The sequence below is a fragment of the Rutidosis leptorrhynchoides genome, chromosome 2 (assembly GCF_046630445.1).
Source record: "Rutidosis leptorrhynchoides isolate AG116_Rl617_1_P2 chromosome 2, CSIRO_AGI_Rlap_v1, whole genome shotgun sequence".
Lineage (NCBI taxonomy): Eukaryota > Viridiplantae > Streptophyta > Magnoliopsida > Asterales > Asteraceae > Rutidosis > Rutidosis leptorrhynchoides.
Genome location: NC_092334.1, coordinates 157368411 through 157386354, shown reverse-complemented (window position 1 = coordinate 157386354; position 17944 = coordinate 157368411). Strand labels below are relative to the sequence as shown.

Below are 17944 nucleotides of genomic sequence, written 5' to 3'. Positions count from 1 at the left end.
GTGGAAATTTTAGAAAAATCTTTAATAAAACGTCGGTAAAAACCGGCATGCCCTAGAAAACTCCTAACTCCTCTAACATTGGTGGGATGTGGAAGTTTAGCAATTACATCTACTTTAGCTCTATCCACTTCAATTCCTTCTTCTGAAATTTTATGTCCAAGAACGATGCCTTCTTTAACCATGAAATGGCATTTCTCCTAATTAAGTACTAGATTTGATTGTTCGCATCTAATCAGCATTCGTTCAAGATTAACTAGGCATGTTTCAAATGTATCACCGAAGACTGAAAAGTCATCCATGAAAACTTCCATGCATTCTTCTATCATGTCGTGAAAAATCGCCATCATACACCTTTGAAAGGTTGCAGGGGCGTTGCAAAGTCCAAATGGCATGCGTTTGTAAGCAAAAGTACCATAAGGGCACGTGAATGTGATTTTCTCTTGGTCTTCGGGTGCTATTGGAATTTGAAAATATCCGGAAAATCCATCAAGAAAATAATAGTAACTATTTCCGGCTAATCTTTCCAACATTTGATCAATGAAAGGTAAGGGAAAGTGATCTTTTCTGGTGGCGTCATTTAATTTTCTATAATCAATACATATACGCCATCCTGTTACAGTCCTTGTAGGAATAAGCTCATTCTTCTCATTTGTGATGACAGTCATGCCACCTTTCTTAGGCACGCATTGAACTGGGCTTACCCATGGACTATCAGAAATTGGATAAATTAAACCTGCATCTAGCAGTTTAATAATTTCTTTTTTAACAACATCTTGCATATTAGGATTTAGTCTTCGTTGGCGTTGCACATACGTTTTATGACCTTCTTCCATAAGGATTTTCTGTGTGCAATACGAAGGACTTATTCCTTTAATATCATGAATCTTCCATGCAATGGCTGGTTTATGAGCTTTTAATACAGAAATGAGTTGAGATTTTTCATTTTCAGTAAGAGAAGATGATATTATTACAGGTAATTCAGATTCACCATGTAAATAAGCGTATTCCAAATGGTTTGGAAGTGGCTTTAACTCTAGTGTTGGTGGTTCTTCTATCGATGATTTATATCGATATCTGTCTTCCTCTTTTAGCATTTGAATTTCTTCTGTTGTTGGTTCATATCCATTAGCCATTAGTGTAGCTAACATTTCGGTTTCATCAATTGGTTCAGTTCCTTCTCCTAAAGAACATTCTCCTGTTCCTTGTAATTCTGGAAATTCTTCTAACAATTCTGCATGTGAATCTATAGTTTGAATATAATAGCATGTATCATCTGCAGATTGCGGTTGTTGCATTGCTCTATCAACTGAAAAGGTAACACTCTCGTCCTCTATACTTAGGGTCAGTTTCTTACCAAACACGTCTATCATTGCTTTAGCCGTGTATAAGAATGGTCTTCCTAATATGAGAGGAACTTGAGAATCTTCTTCCATGTCCAGAACAACAAAATCTACTGGAAATACTAAAGTTCCAACTTTAACTAGCATGTTCTCCATTATCCCTCTAGGATATTTTATTGATCTATCGGCTAGTTGTATGCTTATTCTTGTTGGTTTTAATTCTCCAAGGTCTAGTTTAGTGTATAGTGAATACGGCATTAAATTTATACTAGCACCTAAGTCTGCCAATGCTTCTATTGAACTAAGACTACCCAGAAAACATGGAATTGTGAAACTTCCTGGATCAGATAATTTTTCTGGTATCTTATTCAACAGCACTGCTGAACAATTAGCATTCATAGTAACAGCCGAGAGTTCTTCCATTTTCTTTCTATTCAAGATTAGATCTTTCAGAAATTTAGCATATCTAGGCATTCCTGAAATTACATCAATGAAAGGAAGATTTACATTTATCTGTTTAAACATATCCAAAAATTTGGATTGCTCGGCTTCAAGTTTCTCTTTTTTCATTTTACTCGGGTAAGGAAGTGGTGGTTGGTATGGTTTAACATAAGGTTTAGCCTTAACTGTGTTATCTTCATTAACCTTTTCAACTACCGGTTCTGTTTCCTTATCTTGCTCAGGTTGTGGTTCTTGTGGAGTAGGAATAGCTTCATCAGAAATTACAGGTATTTCAGGTGGTTTAAGTGTTGTACCACTTCTTGTGGTAATGGCTTTAGCTGTTTCATTCCGGGGGTTAGCATTTGTATCACTAGGTAGACTTCCTGGTTTACTTTCACCTATTAACCTTGCTAGGTTACTTACTTCTTGTTCCAGATTTTGAATAGAAGCTTGTTGATTTCTAAATGCTTGAGCATTTTGTTCATTGGTTTGTTTCTGAGATGTGAAAAACTGTGTTTGAGTTTCAACTAGCTTCGTCATCATATCTTCTAAATTCGGCTTTTTATCATCGGTTTGTGGTGGTTTGTTTTAAAAATTAGGTCTTTGCTGATTGTAAGTATTATTGGATACTTGTTGATTGCTAGGATCTTGTTGGTTGTTGTATGGAACATTTCGGTTATAATTCAGGTTTTGATTGTAGATTGGTCTTGGCGGTTGATAATTATTCTGATAATTATTTCCAGGCCTTTGGTTTATGTATGAAATATTCTCTCTTTGTTCCATTGTTAGTTCAATACTGAGACAATATTTTGTCAAATGTGGTCCTCCACACTGCTCACAACTAATTCGTATTGAGTGTATATCCTTAGTCATCTTTTCCATTCGTCTCTCGACAGCATCTATCTTTGCAGAAATGGAATCTAAGTCATGGCTAGAATCGGCTCTAGCTGCTTTAGATGATCTAACGATATCTTTTTCTTGGTGCCACTCATGTGAGTGGGAAGCAGTGTTATCAATAATTTTGTAAGCATCAGTTTCGGTTTTCTTCATAATGGAACCACCAGCTGCTATATCGATGTCTTTCCTTGTAGTGATGTCGCATCCTTGGTAGAATATTTGTACTATTTGACAAGTGTCTAAACCATGTTGCGGACATCCTCTCAATAACTTTCCAAATCTTGTCCACGCCTCATATAGAGTTTCATTCGGTTTCTGTGTGAACGTAACAATTTCTCCTTGAAGTCTTACGGCTTTAGATTCCGGAAAGAATTGTTTAAGAAATTTTTCAACTAAAACGTCCCATGTATCAATCGCCCCTTCAGGTAACGATTCCAACCAATCTTTGGCTTCTCCCTTTAAAGTCCAGGGAAATAACATGAGATATATTTGTTCATCCTCAACTTCTCGGATTTTAAATAGTGTGCAGATCCTATTAAAGGTACGAAGATGTTCATTTGGATCTTCCTTCGGCGCACCACTAAATTGGCATTGATTAGTTACCATGTGTAGAATTTGTCCTTTGATTTCATAATCTGGCGCATTAATGTCTAGATAAGTAATTGCGTGACCTTGGCCAGTGCGTTTAGCTCTCATTCGGTCTTCCATACTTAGAGGTTCCAGATTCTCCATGATTGAATTTGTTGAATCTGAATCACTAGAGGATTCTGATTTAATGGTTCGTTCCTCAACAATCTCTGTATGAATAATTGCTGGTTCCGAAGGAAAGATTAATGGTTCAGGATCTATGAATTGTCCCTAAATATTCTCCGGATTCTCAATTGTGAGGTCGTGTTCAAAAAATGGATTATCGGAAATTTGAATTGGAGTACTTGGTCGACTGGATGACGATTCTAAAGAAAAATCAACGGCGACAATATTAGCTAGATGTCTTGATCGAGTTACAGGTGGTGAACGTACAAAAGGTGGTGAACGTACAAAAGGTGGTGAACGTCTTGCTCGGTGCATTTACTGAATATCCTATCCTATTAGTTTTTAAAAAGGAAAGAAAAATTATATAAGTTATCCAATTAATAGACTTTTCTGATTTTTCCCACGTTTCGAATAGCCAAAAGATGCAGCAGAGGGGCAGGATTCGTTTGGCCTCAATATAATTGAGTACTGTTTGGCTCCAATAACCCGGTTCACGTACAAATTCAACTATTACTACGAACCAGAAAATTTTGATGTCTATCAATTTAACCACTTAAAATAAATTTTCGTAATTTAAAGAAATTTAGAGAAGAAGTAGAAAATTCTATGTCCTAAAAACTAGAATGGCGAGAAATAAGAGAGAAAAAAAGCGCGTCGGTATTAAAATTGGAGAAATAAGAAAGAAAAAGAGTGACTTATAAAACTTTAAAACACTCGACTAACCCAACCTTATTATTATCACTAACTTAAAATTAAAATTGCAAATTGAGATTACTAATTGGAGTGATAATTGATACATAGGTAAAAGGCGTCGAAAAATAAAAATAAGAAAGTAGTGCGTTGAAACTTAAAAAAAAAACTAAAAACTAAGAATTAAAAGTTGTGTCTAAAAATATTAAAGCTTACAAGTAAAACTATATCCCAAATGGCAATAACTTAAAAAGGTACTAAAATTTAAAAACGGCGTCGCAAAATTCTAAAACACTTAAATCTTAGTCTAAAAAAAAGCACTTAAGGAATTTTACGGCAAAGCCTAAAAATCTAGAAATAAAAATAACTATGGTAAAAACTATGGATTAAAACTAAATATGAGCGAAAAATATAAAAATTACGCTAAAACAATTAAAAAGGGACAAAATATAAAAATATACTAAAAGTTGTAAAAAGTACAATTTTTATAAAAATATTATTTTTATATTATTTATTTAATAAAACTATTAATTTTATAATTTAATAAAACTAATTAAACTAAATACATAAATTAATTAAAACTTAAATTAAATACTAAATTAATTAAATATTTAACCCTAAATACAAATTAATTAATAATAATTAATAATACTCCGTATTTAATGCAGATTAGGGTTCTGTCAGGCGCGTGTCAGGGTGGCTCCGCGAGTCGCGGTACACCTGGCAACAAACTCCGCGAGTCGCGGGATTTGAAATTTCAGATAAGGTGGTTTCGTTTGACAGGTTCTGTAGTTTTTTTTAAATTATATTTTATATATTTTTCTGTTTTAATAATTAAATAAAATATTTATATAAATTAAATAAAAACTTATGTTTTAAAAACTAAAATAAAAATAGAAATACTTTATAATTTTATAAAAAACTTAAAAATAGATATATATATATATATATATATATATATATATATATATATATATATATATATATATATATATATATATATATATTTTATATAGCGTTGCGCTTCCGGCTTTTAAGCTAGATTTTAAAATCCCCGGCAGCGGCGCCAAAAATACTTGATGTTAAAGCTAAGGGGTATAAAATACTATTAAATTTTACAAGAAAATACTATTAAATACGATACAATTTTACACAAAATATTTATTTATTTATAGAATGGATATACTTAAACCTTGCTACAACACTTATAGGCAGTGTACCTAATCGTACAGTAGTGTAGTTTTTAGTAAGTCCGGTTCGTTCCACAGAGAAAAATCTTTAACCAAAGCATAACGCTATATTAGTTTTAATTTATAAAAATACAAATATATAAATAAGTAATATTATTATTATAAAAGGGGGGGTTTTTACCGTTTAATGACCGGTTTGTCGATTTTAAAAAACTTTAGTCGCAGTTAAAACCTAATGTAAAATAATAAAAATAAATATAACTTAATTTAAAGCGTAAAGTAAATAACGATAAGGAAATTGCGATAAATAAAAGTGCGATAAAATAAACTTGCGATAATTAAAAAGTACGATAATTAAAAGTGCAATTAAATACAATAACAATAAATAAAAGTGCGATAATTAAAAGTACAATTAAATATAAAATAAAGGAAATTAAATATGAAATAAAATAATTATGCTTATTTAAACTTCCGTAATCATGATGTTTGACGTGTTGATTTTAGTTTTATGCCCATGGGTTAATTGTCCTTTGTCCTGGATTATTTAATATGTCCGTCTGGTTTTTGTCCATAACAGTCCATCAGTCATAAATATAAAGTGCGAGTATCCTTGTCAAATTATCCTTATACCCGAAGTCAAATATTCCAACTAATTAGGGACTTAAACTGTAACAAGATTTTAATACTTTGTTTAATAATTACACCAGGTTATCGACTGCGTGTAACCCAAGGTTTTAATACTTTGTTATCAATTATGTCAAGTGTCCTTGTACATAATTTCACCCCTATTTTAATAATTCCATAGACTATTAATCCATTTCCGTATCCGGTTAAATGAACGATTATTCGTACATATAAATACCCCGCCCATCGTGTCCGATCGAGTGTATATGGTTATTTATAGGGACGTCCAATTGTAAATCTTTATATTAAAATTAACAAACTATCATTTAGTTAAACAAATATAAAGCCCATTAATAGCCCATAGTCTAATTTCCACAAGTGTCGTTCTTTTGTCTAAACCCCAATTATGGTACAAAGCCCAATTACCCAATTTTAGTAATTAGTCCAACATCATGATTACTTCGATTTAAATAATCATAATAATAACTTAGCTACGAGACATTAAATTAAAAAGATTGAACATAACTTACAATGATTAAAAATAGCGTAGCGTTACACGGACAGAATTTCGACTTACACCCTTACAACATTCACTAACATACCCTTATTATTAGGATTTAAAATTAAAATTAAAATTAAAATATAAATATAAATATAAATATATATATATATATATATATATATATATATATATATATATATATATATATATATATATATATATATATATATATATATATATATATATATATATATACGTTTACATATAGATAGAGAGATTGATGGATATTTTTTACAATCAAAATGCGTTAGCTTTTATAGGCATTTTTGTCCAGGGTATCTCCGCGAGTCGCGGTGTTTTTCCACTACAAACTCCGCAAGTCGCGGAGTTCATACACCTAGCTCACACCATTTTGTCTTTTAATTTGCCGACGTTATTTAAATATAAATATAATATATAAATAATTTTTAAGAATTATTTAAATATTATATTATATTTATGTGCATAGTTGACTCGTAATTTTTAGTCCGTTGCGTCGAGCGTTGAGAGTTGACTCATGTCCCGGTTCCGGATTTTTGAACGTCCTTGCGTACTATTTTATATCTTGTACTTTGCGTTTTGAATCTTGTACTCCTGTAATTTTGAGACGTTTCTTATCAATAATTGGAACCTCTTTGATTGTATTTTGTACTTTTGAGCTTTTTGGTCATTTGCGTCTTCAATTCGTCGAATCTGTCTTTTGTCTTCACCTTTTATTATTTAAACGAATATCACTTGTAAATAGAACAATTGCAACTAAAAGCTTGTCTTTCTTGAGGGATAATGCTATGAAATATATGTTCGTTTTTAGCATTATCAGCCACCCAGAGCAGTGGAGTTCCAAATCGATCTAGTACCGGGAGCTGCACCCGTAGCTCGTGCGCCGTATTGGCTGGCACCTTCAGAACTGCAAGAGTTATAGAGTCAACTGCAGGAATTGCTCGACCGAGGGTTTATCCAACCGAGCTCGTCGCCTTGGGGTGCACCTGTTTTATTCGTGAAGAAGAAGGACGGATCTTTCCGCATGTGTATCGACTACCGCGAACTCAACAAATTGACGATCAAGAATCGATATCCTCTTCCCCAAATTGACGATCTTTTTGATCAGCTGCAAGGATCAAGCGTGTACTCTAAGATCGATTTGCGATCCGGTTATCACCAGTTGAGGGTGAAGGAGAGGGATGTGATGAAGACTGCGTTTAGAACCGGCTATGGTCATTATGAGTTTCTCGTGATGCCGTTCGGATTAACCAACGCACCAGCCGTGTTCATGGATCTCATGAATCGTGTCTGCAAGCCATACCTGGATAAGTTCATTATCGTCTTCATAGATGATATCCTCATCTACTCCCAGAGCGAAGAAGAACATGAGCAACATCTTCGGTTAGTGCTCAAACTCTTGAGACAAGAGCAGCTTTATGCCAAATTCTCCAAGTGTGAATTTTGGCTGAAGGAAGTCCAATTTCTGAGTCATATTGTGAGTGATCAAGGTATCAAAGTTAATCCCGCCAAGATCAAGGCTATCAGCATGTGGGAAACCCCCACTACTCCTACTCACATCCTCCAATTTCTAGGTCTTGCCGGTTATTACCGAAGGTTCATTGAAGGTTTCTCTTTGATTTCGCGTCCTTTGACTGCGTTAACTCATAAAGGGAAGAAGTTTGTTTGGGAAAAAGAATAAGAAGCAGCATTTCAAACCCTGAAGCAGAAGTTAACCACTGCACCTATCTTATCTCTTCCTGAAGGCAGTGACGACTTTGTTGTGTACTGCGATGCTTCGAAGAATGGTTTTGGTTGTGTATTGATGCAAAGAACGAAGGTCATTGCCTATGCATCTCGTCAACTGAAGGTCCACGAGCGAAACTACACTACTCACGATCTCGAACTTGGAGCCGTTGTCTTCGCTTTGAAGTTGTGGAGACACTATCTTTATGGGACAAAGAGTACCATATTCACCGATCACAAAAGCCTCCAACACATCTTCGATCAGAAGCAACTGAACATGAGACAGTGTTGATGGATTGTAACGCTAAACGACTACGATTGTGAACTTCGCTACCATCCGGGCAAGTCCAATGTTGTAGCTGACGCCTTAAGTCGAAAGGAGAGGACGGTACCTCTTCGCGTTCGGGCTCTATACATCACCATCCATTCGAACCTCCACAGTCAGATTCGAGTAGCCCAAGAAGAGGCTCTTAAGGAGGAGAACATATCTCGCGAATACCTGAACATTCTCGTCTCTAAATTCGAGGTTAAGGAGTCTGGACTCCGATGTTATGCCGGAAGAATTTGGGTACCTCGTTATGGAGATCTACGGAACCTTATACTTGATGAAGCCCACAAGTCGAGATATTCGATTCATCCAGGAGCTGGCAAAATGTACCTCGATCTTAAGGAATAGTATTGGTGGCCAAATCTTAAGAAGGATGTTGCAACTTATGTTGGAAGGTGTTTAACTTGTTCGAAGGTTAAGGCTGAATATCAGAGGCCATCTGGATTACTTCAGCAACCAGAAATCCCACAATGGAAATGGGAAGCAATTACAATGGATTTCATCACGAAGCTACCAAAGACGGTGGGCGGATATGATACAATCTGGGTTATCGTTGACCGTCTTACCAAATCTACTCATTTTCTAGCGATGAAAGAAACAGACACAATGGAGAACCTTGCTCTACTGTACATCAAAGAAGTTGTATCTCGTCATGGTGTGCCTCTATCAATTATCTCAGATCGCGATCCCCATTTTGCTTCCAGATTCTGGCGTTTATTGCAAGAAGCCTTGGGAACTCGTCTCGACATGAGCACCGCGTATCACCCCCAGACCGACGGTCAGAGCGAACGAACGATTCAGACTCTAGAGGACATGTTACGTGCCTGTGTTATTGACTTCGGAAAGTCTTGGGAAAGGCATCTGCCGCTAGCCGAATTCTCTTACAACAACAGTTATCATTCGAGTATTAAAGCCGCGCCTTTTGAAGCGTTGTATGGCCGAAAGTACCGTTCTCCCATTTGTTGGGCTGAGTTAGGCGAAGTGCAAATCACCGGACCCGAGATAGTCCATGAAATGACGGAGAAGATTTCTCAAATTCAAGCGAGACTTAAGACGGCCCACGATCGCCAAAAGAGTTATGCTGATCTTAAACGTAAAGACTTCGAATTCAACGTGGGTGACCGAGTAATGTTGAAGGTCGCACCTTGGAAGGGTGTAATCCGTTTTGGAAAGCGCGGAAAGTTAAACCCGCGATATATTGGTCCTTTTGAAATTTTGGAACATGTTGAACCCGTTGCTTACCGTTTGGATCTTCCGACTCAGTTGAGCGCCGTTCATCCTACCTTTCATGTATCAAATTTGAAGAAATGTCTTGCTCCACCGGAACTTATCATACCATTGGAAGAACTTACCATTGATGACCAACTCCACTTCGTGGAAGAACCTGTCGAAATTATGGACTGTGAGGTCAAAACCTTGAAATGCAATAAGATTCCAATTGTCCGAGTTCGATGGAATGCCAAGCGTGGACCTGAGTTTACCTGGGAGCGAGAGGATCAAATGAAGTAGAAGTATCCTCACCTTTTTCTGACTCTATCACCATCAGCTTAAATTTCGGGATGAAATTTCCAATAACGGGTGGGTAATGTAACGACCCGACTTTTTCGACTTGCTTTTATGCCTTGTATATTAGCGAAACTGCGTATTTGTGCGTACTGTGTTACTTTATTACTCCGGAACCTTGGCACACGTGTTTTATATTCATATATACTTAAAAAACGTGCCCTGGGGTATGTAGGATGCTTAACTTGTCCATTGGATGCTTTATAACCGTTTGTGTTACTTGCCGTTACGAATAAACCGCGGACTGCGCGCACGTTTGACTTTTGTCAGAACTGGAACTTTTGGACTGCGAAATATTAATTATTATTTTCTAATAATAATTACCTGGGCTTTTGGATGCTTAATTTTATTTATTTAATTGCTAAAGCCTAATAGTTAGTCTTGTTGGACTTTCTACCTTGTTGGGCTCAAGCCCACCCTACATTAGCTAGTGACCCAATTAATTAGCCCAAGTATTATTACTAGTGGCCCATAATAATAAATAAATAATAAATAAATTAATTAATGAGTCATACTAGCATAATGGATAAGGTTTATCTAAATGTTACATAAGATTCTAGCAAAAGGACACACTTTAGACACCATTAGCCAAAAAGCAAGTTTTTGTCTCCCCCTCCCCCCTCTAATGCCTTCCACCACCACCACCACCATGGTCTTGGTCACCTCGTCAATCCATGTGACCTTCATTTGCTTATAAATACTAGCCTTTAGTCCCTCATTCCAACACTTGATCATTTTGGCTTTTCACACACTTATTCTTTCTTTCTTTCCTAGCTTGTAAGTTTTTCTTTTCCTTCCTCTTTTCTTCTTAAATTCGTGTACATCATCATCATTATGTGGAAGATCAAGTTCCTTCTAGCTTTGATCTTACTTATATCTTGTTGATTCAAGCATGAATCTTTCAAGAACATGGAAGATTCAAGCTTTTTAGCTTGAATCTTCATATCTTTTGTAGATCTACTTTTTTTATACTTTAATCTTTCTATTTTATGATAAAGATTCAAACTTTTGTTTGTAATCTTCATGCATCTTCAAGATCTAAGTTTTATGCTTCAAGATCTTCAAGAACAAACAAGATGCAAGCTTTCTAGCTTGGATCTTCATATCTTTTTGTTAGATCTAAGTTCTTTTTGCTTTGATCATGTTGTTATATGAAAAAGATTCAAACTTGTGTTTGTTATCTTCATATATCTTAAAGATCCAAGCTTTATGCTTCAAGATCTTCAAGAACACTTAAAGGTTCAAGCTTTCTAGCTTTGCAACCTTGTAACTTGTGTGAAATGGATCCAAGCTCTCTTGCTTAGGGTTCCATCACCTCATTTGACTTAGATTGTGCTATTACTTGTTGAATTAATGTAAAGTTTGTAACTTTAGTTGTTATTGTGAATTGAAATTGTGTTAAGACTAAGGATATGATGTAACCTTGGTTCATCATCCATCTAAGACTCATGAATGAGTTGTGTTCTTACTTGGTCTTAACATATTATGTATTGATGGTGAATCTTGGTCAAAAGTGATGCTAAACCATCAACGAGTTGTACACTTGAAGCTACAAGCATCAAGGATGAGAACCGTGATGAGCATCAAGCACCAAGAACCCCACTGGAGCACTTGTCCACTGATTTTCGTATCTGATCAGACTACCTGGGCTACTGTAAAGTTGATTTTCAGTTATTTCGGTTCGAGTATATGATTTTCCGTTTAGGCCTCGTCTTAATCCGAGTTACGGTTTAGGATTTATGGCCCTCCGATAGTCACTACACCCTATTAATGTTGTGCTGAAATTTCTGACCTACTCGCACTTAAACTGTCTCCACGGTCAAACGAAGACGAGTTAGGTTCTGAAAATTGGTCAGCTGTTAGGGGACTCATATACGGAGCCATAGCCACTGACCATGCATCTTTTTGATTTACGTAGAGGTCGTAGCAGCTGACCGAAGTCAGCCTATTGTTTCGATCTCTATTCTCGTCAAACTTACTTAGCTTTTATGATGATGAATGATGATGATGATGAAACTTAAACTTATTTTATGCACTATTAGAATTTATAAATACAACCTACTGACCTAGTAACATTTAATTTAGGTTGACGACCTTTCGTACCGACTTACTACTTGCGTACTTTCATTACCGACTTTACCGCTTTTATCACTGTGAGTTATAGCATCCCTTTTTACCACTTTTACTATTTTTGGGACTGAGAATACATGCGCGTTTTACGTTTTACATGTTAGGCACGAGTACTTAAACTTTATATGTGAGTGGGTTATACAACGGCATAAACATTCCCCTTAGCACGGTAACGTTTAGTCATTGGTTTTTGAACCGGTGAACGCGAATCTTAGATATGGATTCATAGGGTTTGACATCCCCACTCGGGCTAGTCGCGCTAGCATTTAACGGGTGTTTAATACTTCGTGAACATACGCACTCGCCAAGTGTACTTTCAGGGGGTTATAAACGTTAAGTCTAGTTACCGGGTGCCCACGGTTATACATATACTTTTCATACTGTTTTGATACACTGTTGCAGCACTGAAATCTCGTGGCCTATCTTACGTTACTATTACAACTTAAACTATAGCTCATCAACATTCGTGTTGACTTTTTAAGCGTGTATTTCTCAGGTGCCTAGAGGTTTATTGCTTCCGCTATTAGACTTGATGTCATGCTGTTTCACTTGCTGTCATGCTGTTATTGAATTGCTGTTATGGACCTACTGTACTAGTTATCCGCTGCATTGCTAGAGATGTCTCAAATTATGAAACTTTTGTTTTGAATTCGTAAACTTATGTTATTTTGGAACAATGGTTTGTAATAAGTCTTACGACATGTTATCTTTGTAAAACGTTATCTTTTTAATGAATGCAAATCGGTTTTCAAACAGCATATAGTGTTTGACCTTGTGATGATCCTGTTGTTGATGATCCGTACACGATGGTTTTGTACGGGGCATCACACATGTGTCCATTCTCTGTCATCATTTACCAAACCATACGCGAAGCACGCCTCTTTAAACGTTGGGTGTAATATACCGTTAACCGTACGTAGTTCTTTAAAAGACCGGGGGCCTTTCACTATATTTAGTAACATACGTAGATAGTAACGTTCTCCATATGCAGGGTGTGCATACACAATACGACCAATACAGGTTCTTAGTTTCCTGGGTATCCACATTTTCGTATCTTGATTCCACACATAATGTATAGGGATTTTTGCGTAAGTAAGTGTCCGGGTAAGTGGATCTTCTTTGTTCATCTCAAACCATTGTGTGAACATGGTTTCTTTAATACTTTGTCTTTATAATAGGGCAGGTAGTTTCTGTGAATCACGCAGCGTCACCGATTGTTGATTTGGTAGATGGTATGACAATTTAATTACTGATGGTTTGGAATAATGGATGTCAAAGGAGAACAATCTCCAAATGGCTTCGTATGGAGATAAGTAATGACAATCTAAATAATTCTTTATCTCATCAACGTCAATTACTTTGTCTCCACAGAATTCACCACCGGGAATCACATTTTCTTGGAAGACTATTGTTGCTCGGTCGGTGCCCTTGTTTAAATATTTGAATAAATATTTTATTGCCTGAGATCGATTACACCACTCCACATTTATATGGGCATTGTATTTTAGTAGCAGGTATCTGTTGTAAGGAACAACAAAACCATTTTCAAGTGGGGTGTTGTTCTTACTGAACTTTACTCCATTATTTCGTCGCATGTAGTTAGCATATCCGTCTTCGCCAATTGTTGTTTCGGCGTAATACGGTTTAGGGAAATGTTTAGCACACTGCTTATCAATAATGCAAGGAGCATCCATGTGTTTCCCACCGCAAGGCTCGTGTAGCATGTATTCGGTGACAACTTTAAACCCTTCCGGATCATGCGCTTCAGACGGGATCTCAGCTGATATGAGGCCATCAATTTCAGCCGGCGTCTTGCATTTGTGAGGGGGTATCAACCATATTAGCATGTCTACGTAAGGTAACCCGCATTTCTGGAACTCGATGATGTAGATACCTGCATCAATGAAACTTTATTTATAAAATGATAGTAGGCTCGGCAACTATAATACATGCCAATTATGCTGGTGACACAACACGGAGAAACAAACTCATATGTAGGAGTATGCTTATAAGCCTTTTGACTAATACTGCACATAATTAACCAATAGACTACGGTGTTATATGGGATGCGGTGGTGGTCTTTAAAATGTGTCTGAGAATTGGTAATGTATTATAACTTCAATGGTTGTTTTCAATTTTTGCTTCCCATAAAGACACGTGCGGTAATAAAATTATAAGAAAGGGAAAATGTAAGATTGCAAGTACCTGCTTGACATGTTCCAAAGATTTGTGCTTTCATGATGTCTGTCATGAGTCCATCCAGTTTCTGTTTAAATAAGCGAGCAACAATATCCGGGCGGTCAGGTGCTTTTTGGCCGTCCAGATAGCAGAGCATACTATCGATTTCCGGCCATTGAGGGTTCGAAGTGAAAGTGATAAATAAATCCGGATTATCGTACTCCCGACATAAAGCCATTGCATATTGGTAGTTTTGTACCATATACCGTGGACTGCCTGTATGCGAAGACGGGAGGATTATTCGTTTTCCAATTAAAGTAGCTGACGTATCGCCCCTTGTTACAACGTCACAAACATTATTTTATAGGTCAATGCGGAGCTCGTTTTGATGGTGTCTTAGCCACTTTAGCCGCTGCTCTTCTACTACAATATAAGCATCGACCAAGTATTATTGGAATAATAGGCCACCTCTAAGTAGGGTTGTGGCTTCGTTTTCACACTGCTGAATTCTATAACAATAATACTCCCTCATGGTAACGTGGCCTCGTGTTGTCTGTCTTCTGCCACTGTTACTGTGATATGGTATTTCCTCATGATAACCGGTTTCCCCATATGGAAATAGCAACGGGTATTGCAGCGCCATATATAACTGATGTAGTTCGGATATTCTATGTGGTGCGGAGTTTTTTTTCGGACTATAATATCACGTGTGGAATTACAGTGACCAAAGTCGCTGGTAATCAATGCAGCTACTTCGGCTACATTAGGAGTATTGTATTGTCGTGAAGTGGTTACCTTGGCAATCAAACGGAGGGCGCAATCTGACATTGTATTGTTAGTTGACCAATCCCGAGCCATGCGAAATGCTTTTGCAATAGCACTTGATTCATCAAGCATGGCAATGAGACTCTTGGTTAGTGCCTCATCTATTGAGTCTCTTGAATCAGTGCACATAAATGCTGACATGCGATTTCTAGCCTCATTCTGTGTGTCATAAAAGTATAGTTGTGCGTATCTTGGTCGCCCACCTTCTTCCGGTAGAAGTGAGCCAATTTGATGGTATGTTTGACCACTAATTCTAAAAGTGTACGGGCCGCGGCCTCGGTTGATAGAGTGGTCGATCTTCGCACCAAAAGACGTAAAAGAAAACATACTGTTATAAACTCGTATTTGTTCTCTGAATTTTGCACCTCGAGGTTCAGTGTAGTCGAGCAATGTTTTCAATAGTGTAGGAGGCTCCTTCAATTTTGGGAGTAATACTTTACCATTTTGGCAGCACATTGAGAAGGATGGGTTGGTGGTGTTTTTGGGTTTGTTGTTTCGTTCTTCATACCACATCGTTGCACTGGATTTGCGGCATTTATGTGTTGGAGGACCTTGACTATGATAAGTGACATTTGATCCTAAAAAAATTAGCACAACATAAGTTTAGATGGTCTGGCAGATAGTCTAGTCATGAGAAACGGGGTGTAAACACGCCAACAACCAACTGTTACCATGATATGAAAATAGGCATCCTAATTAAACTGTGAAACTAATATGTAATTAGATTGCAGATTAATTACCAGACGAATTCAATGCGATCTTGAACGTTGTTTTACCACGACATTGTTTCTGTGTATATGATCCAGCTGATACAGGAAAAGAAACCTAAGGAATCATCTTTCATAATAGGAGAAGGGACAGACTATGTAACATGTAAGATACCTGCTGTGGAAGTTGACCCGGTCTGTATATGACTGCTAATAGTTTGGTTTTCTGCAATAAGTTTTCCGTGAGGCTGGTGTATAGAAGTGACAAACAATTCTGGACTTTGATGATTTTAATATTGTTGGACATTAAACACACTACCTGATTGTAGGGAGGATGGTTCATTTATTTTCAAACCACAATACGTCTGTGTTTTCCCATCTGTTGTGTGTATAGTGGATGAGCAAAATGATATAGGCCCATTTAAGAAGTCTGCAAGACATGCATACTGCATAGTATCTAGTAGTGACATTTTTTGTAAGAAAATAAATCAAAAAGTAGGAAACTATATAAAGGTACAAACAATAAATGACATACCTTTGCAAATATTGGTGGATGTGGATGGAATGTCAGGTGCAGGCATATTAGATGAACGATCAACCATATGGAGGCTGCATAAACTTTACGTATTGAGAAGATGAAGTCAGTAGTGGTAGGAATTTATGATGTGTGAGAAACTTTTCATCTTTCCAGAGCATGTAATATTAAAGTGGTGGCTCATAACTTTTGTATATAGATTGATAGCAGTTACAAAAGAAAATGATGAAGGGATGTTGTCATTAATAAACATAATAGTAGTAGCATTTGTTAAAGAAAGCTGGAAAAACTGTGTATAGGTATAGATATATATGTATATATGTGTATATATATACATACATATATATATATATATATATATGTGTGTGTGTGTGTGTGTGTGTACATATATGTACATATATATATATGCACATGTATACATGTATATGTGTATATACATACATAAGTACATAGACATACGAATATATGTATGTATCTATACATCTATGGGGCACATACGCTGTACACGGGAAGCAAATGCAGAAATGGAAGCACAAATACATGAAACTCATCTAAAACTAAGCAGGTATTGCATAATCATATGTATAGATGAATTTATAAAAATATTATTAAAATCCCCGGTGAGAAGCACAAACTGGGTGAACAATGGTAAATCCTCAAAACATGAGTGTACGTTGAACAGGGCCAGATCCGTTGTTGTCGCTGACCTGCATTTACTAAAGATCAAGAGTGAAGGCACGCACCGCAGTGAAGGTGTTCATGGGGTCAAATTTGAGAGGACCTGGTATATTCGGACCAAATCAATCCAGGGTATGAAAATTTGCTAACGTCTCTTGGGGGAAATTGTGTTATGGGCAATGAAGTTGGTGTTGGCGTTAATAGTTCCCTCCCAAACTACACCCTAAAAATATGGAGGTTGACCAGAATGTACTTTCTCACACGTCAAGCGTGGATGTTTGAATGAATGGAGCATGTTGACCTGTGTTGACCAACCCAAAGTAGCTGAATGTCTTGAGTATGGCTTAGTAATTTGTTACTAACATATGATTCTGGATATTAAACATATAAAAATGCACAAACATATTCACAATTAGTCACAGGATTCCAGAAATGTGTGTTTCCCTGTTTTGACCTAATCGAAAAGCATGTATGCCTTCACCTGTGTTAGTATGCCTAGTTTATATTTGGAGAAGCTAATCTAAGTACATAATAGTGAACTACAATGAAGGACTGTATAAAGCAATTACTATTCATTGACTTATCATATAAACATTGTAACTGCCAAGATGAAATCCATATACACATAGAGATAAAACACGTTTTAGTGGCTGTGAAAACTTTCATTTCATTCTATGCATGCGTCACTGAAGTATGCTGATGGTTGTTTAATCAGAATACGAACCTGCTACTTAGGGTGTCCCTGCTTTCGAAGGGTGCTGTCTACAGATGCAACAAAGGACATCGGGTTTTACAGGCT

At 36.6% G+C, this 17944-nt stretch overlaps 1 protein-coding gene across 1 annotated transcript in view; it reads right to left on the bottom strand.

Moving 5' to 3' along the window:
• The window catches only part of LOC139888384 (uncharacterized), a 32693-nt gene extending 19323 nt beyond the window's left edge, over positions 1–13370 (bottom strand). Inside the window, exon 1 of the mRNA XM_071871392.1 lies at positions 13080–13370. Coding sequence (XP_071727493.1) covers positions 13080–13370 — 291 coding nt within the window. The remainder of the gene's footprint in view (positions 1–13079) is intronic.
• Between the last annotated feature and the right edge of the window lie 4574 nt (positions 13371–17944).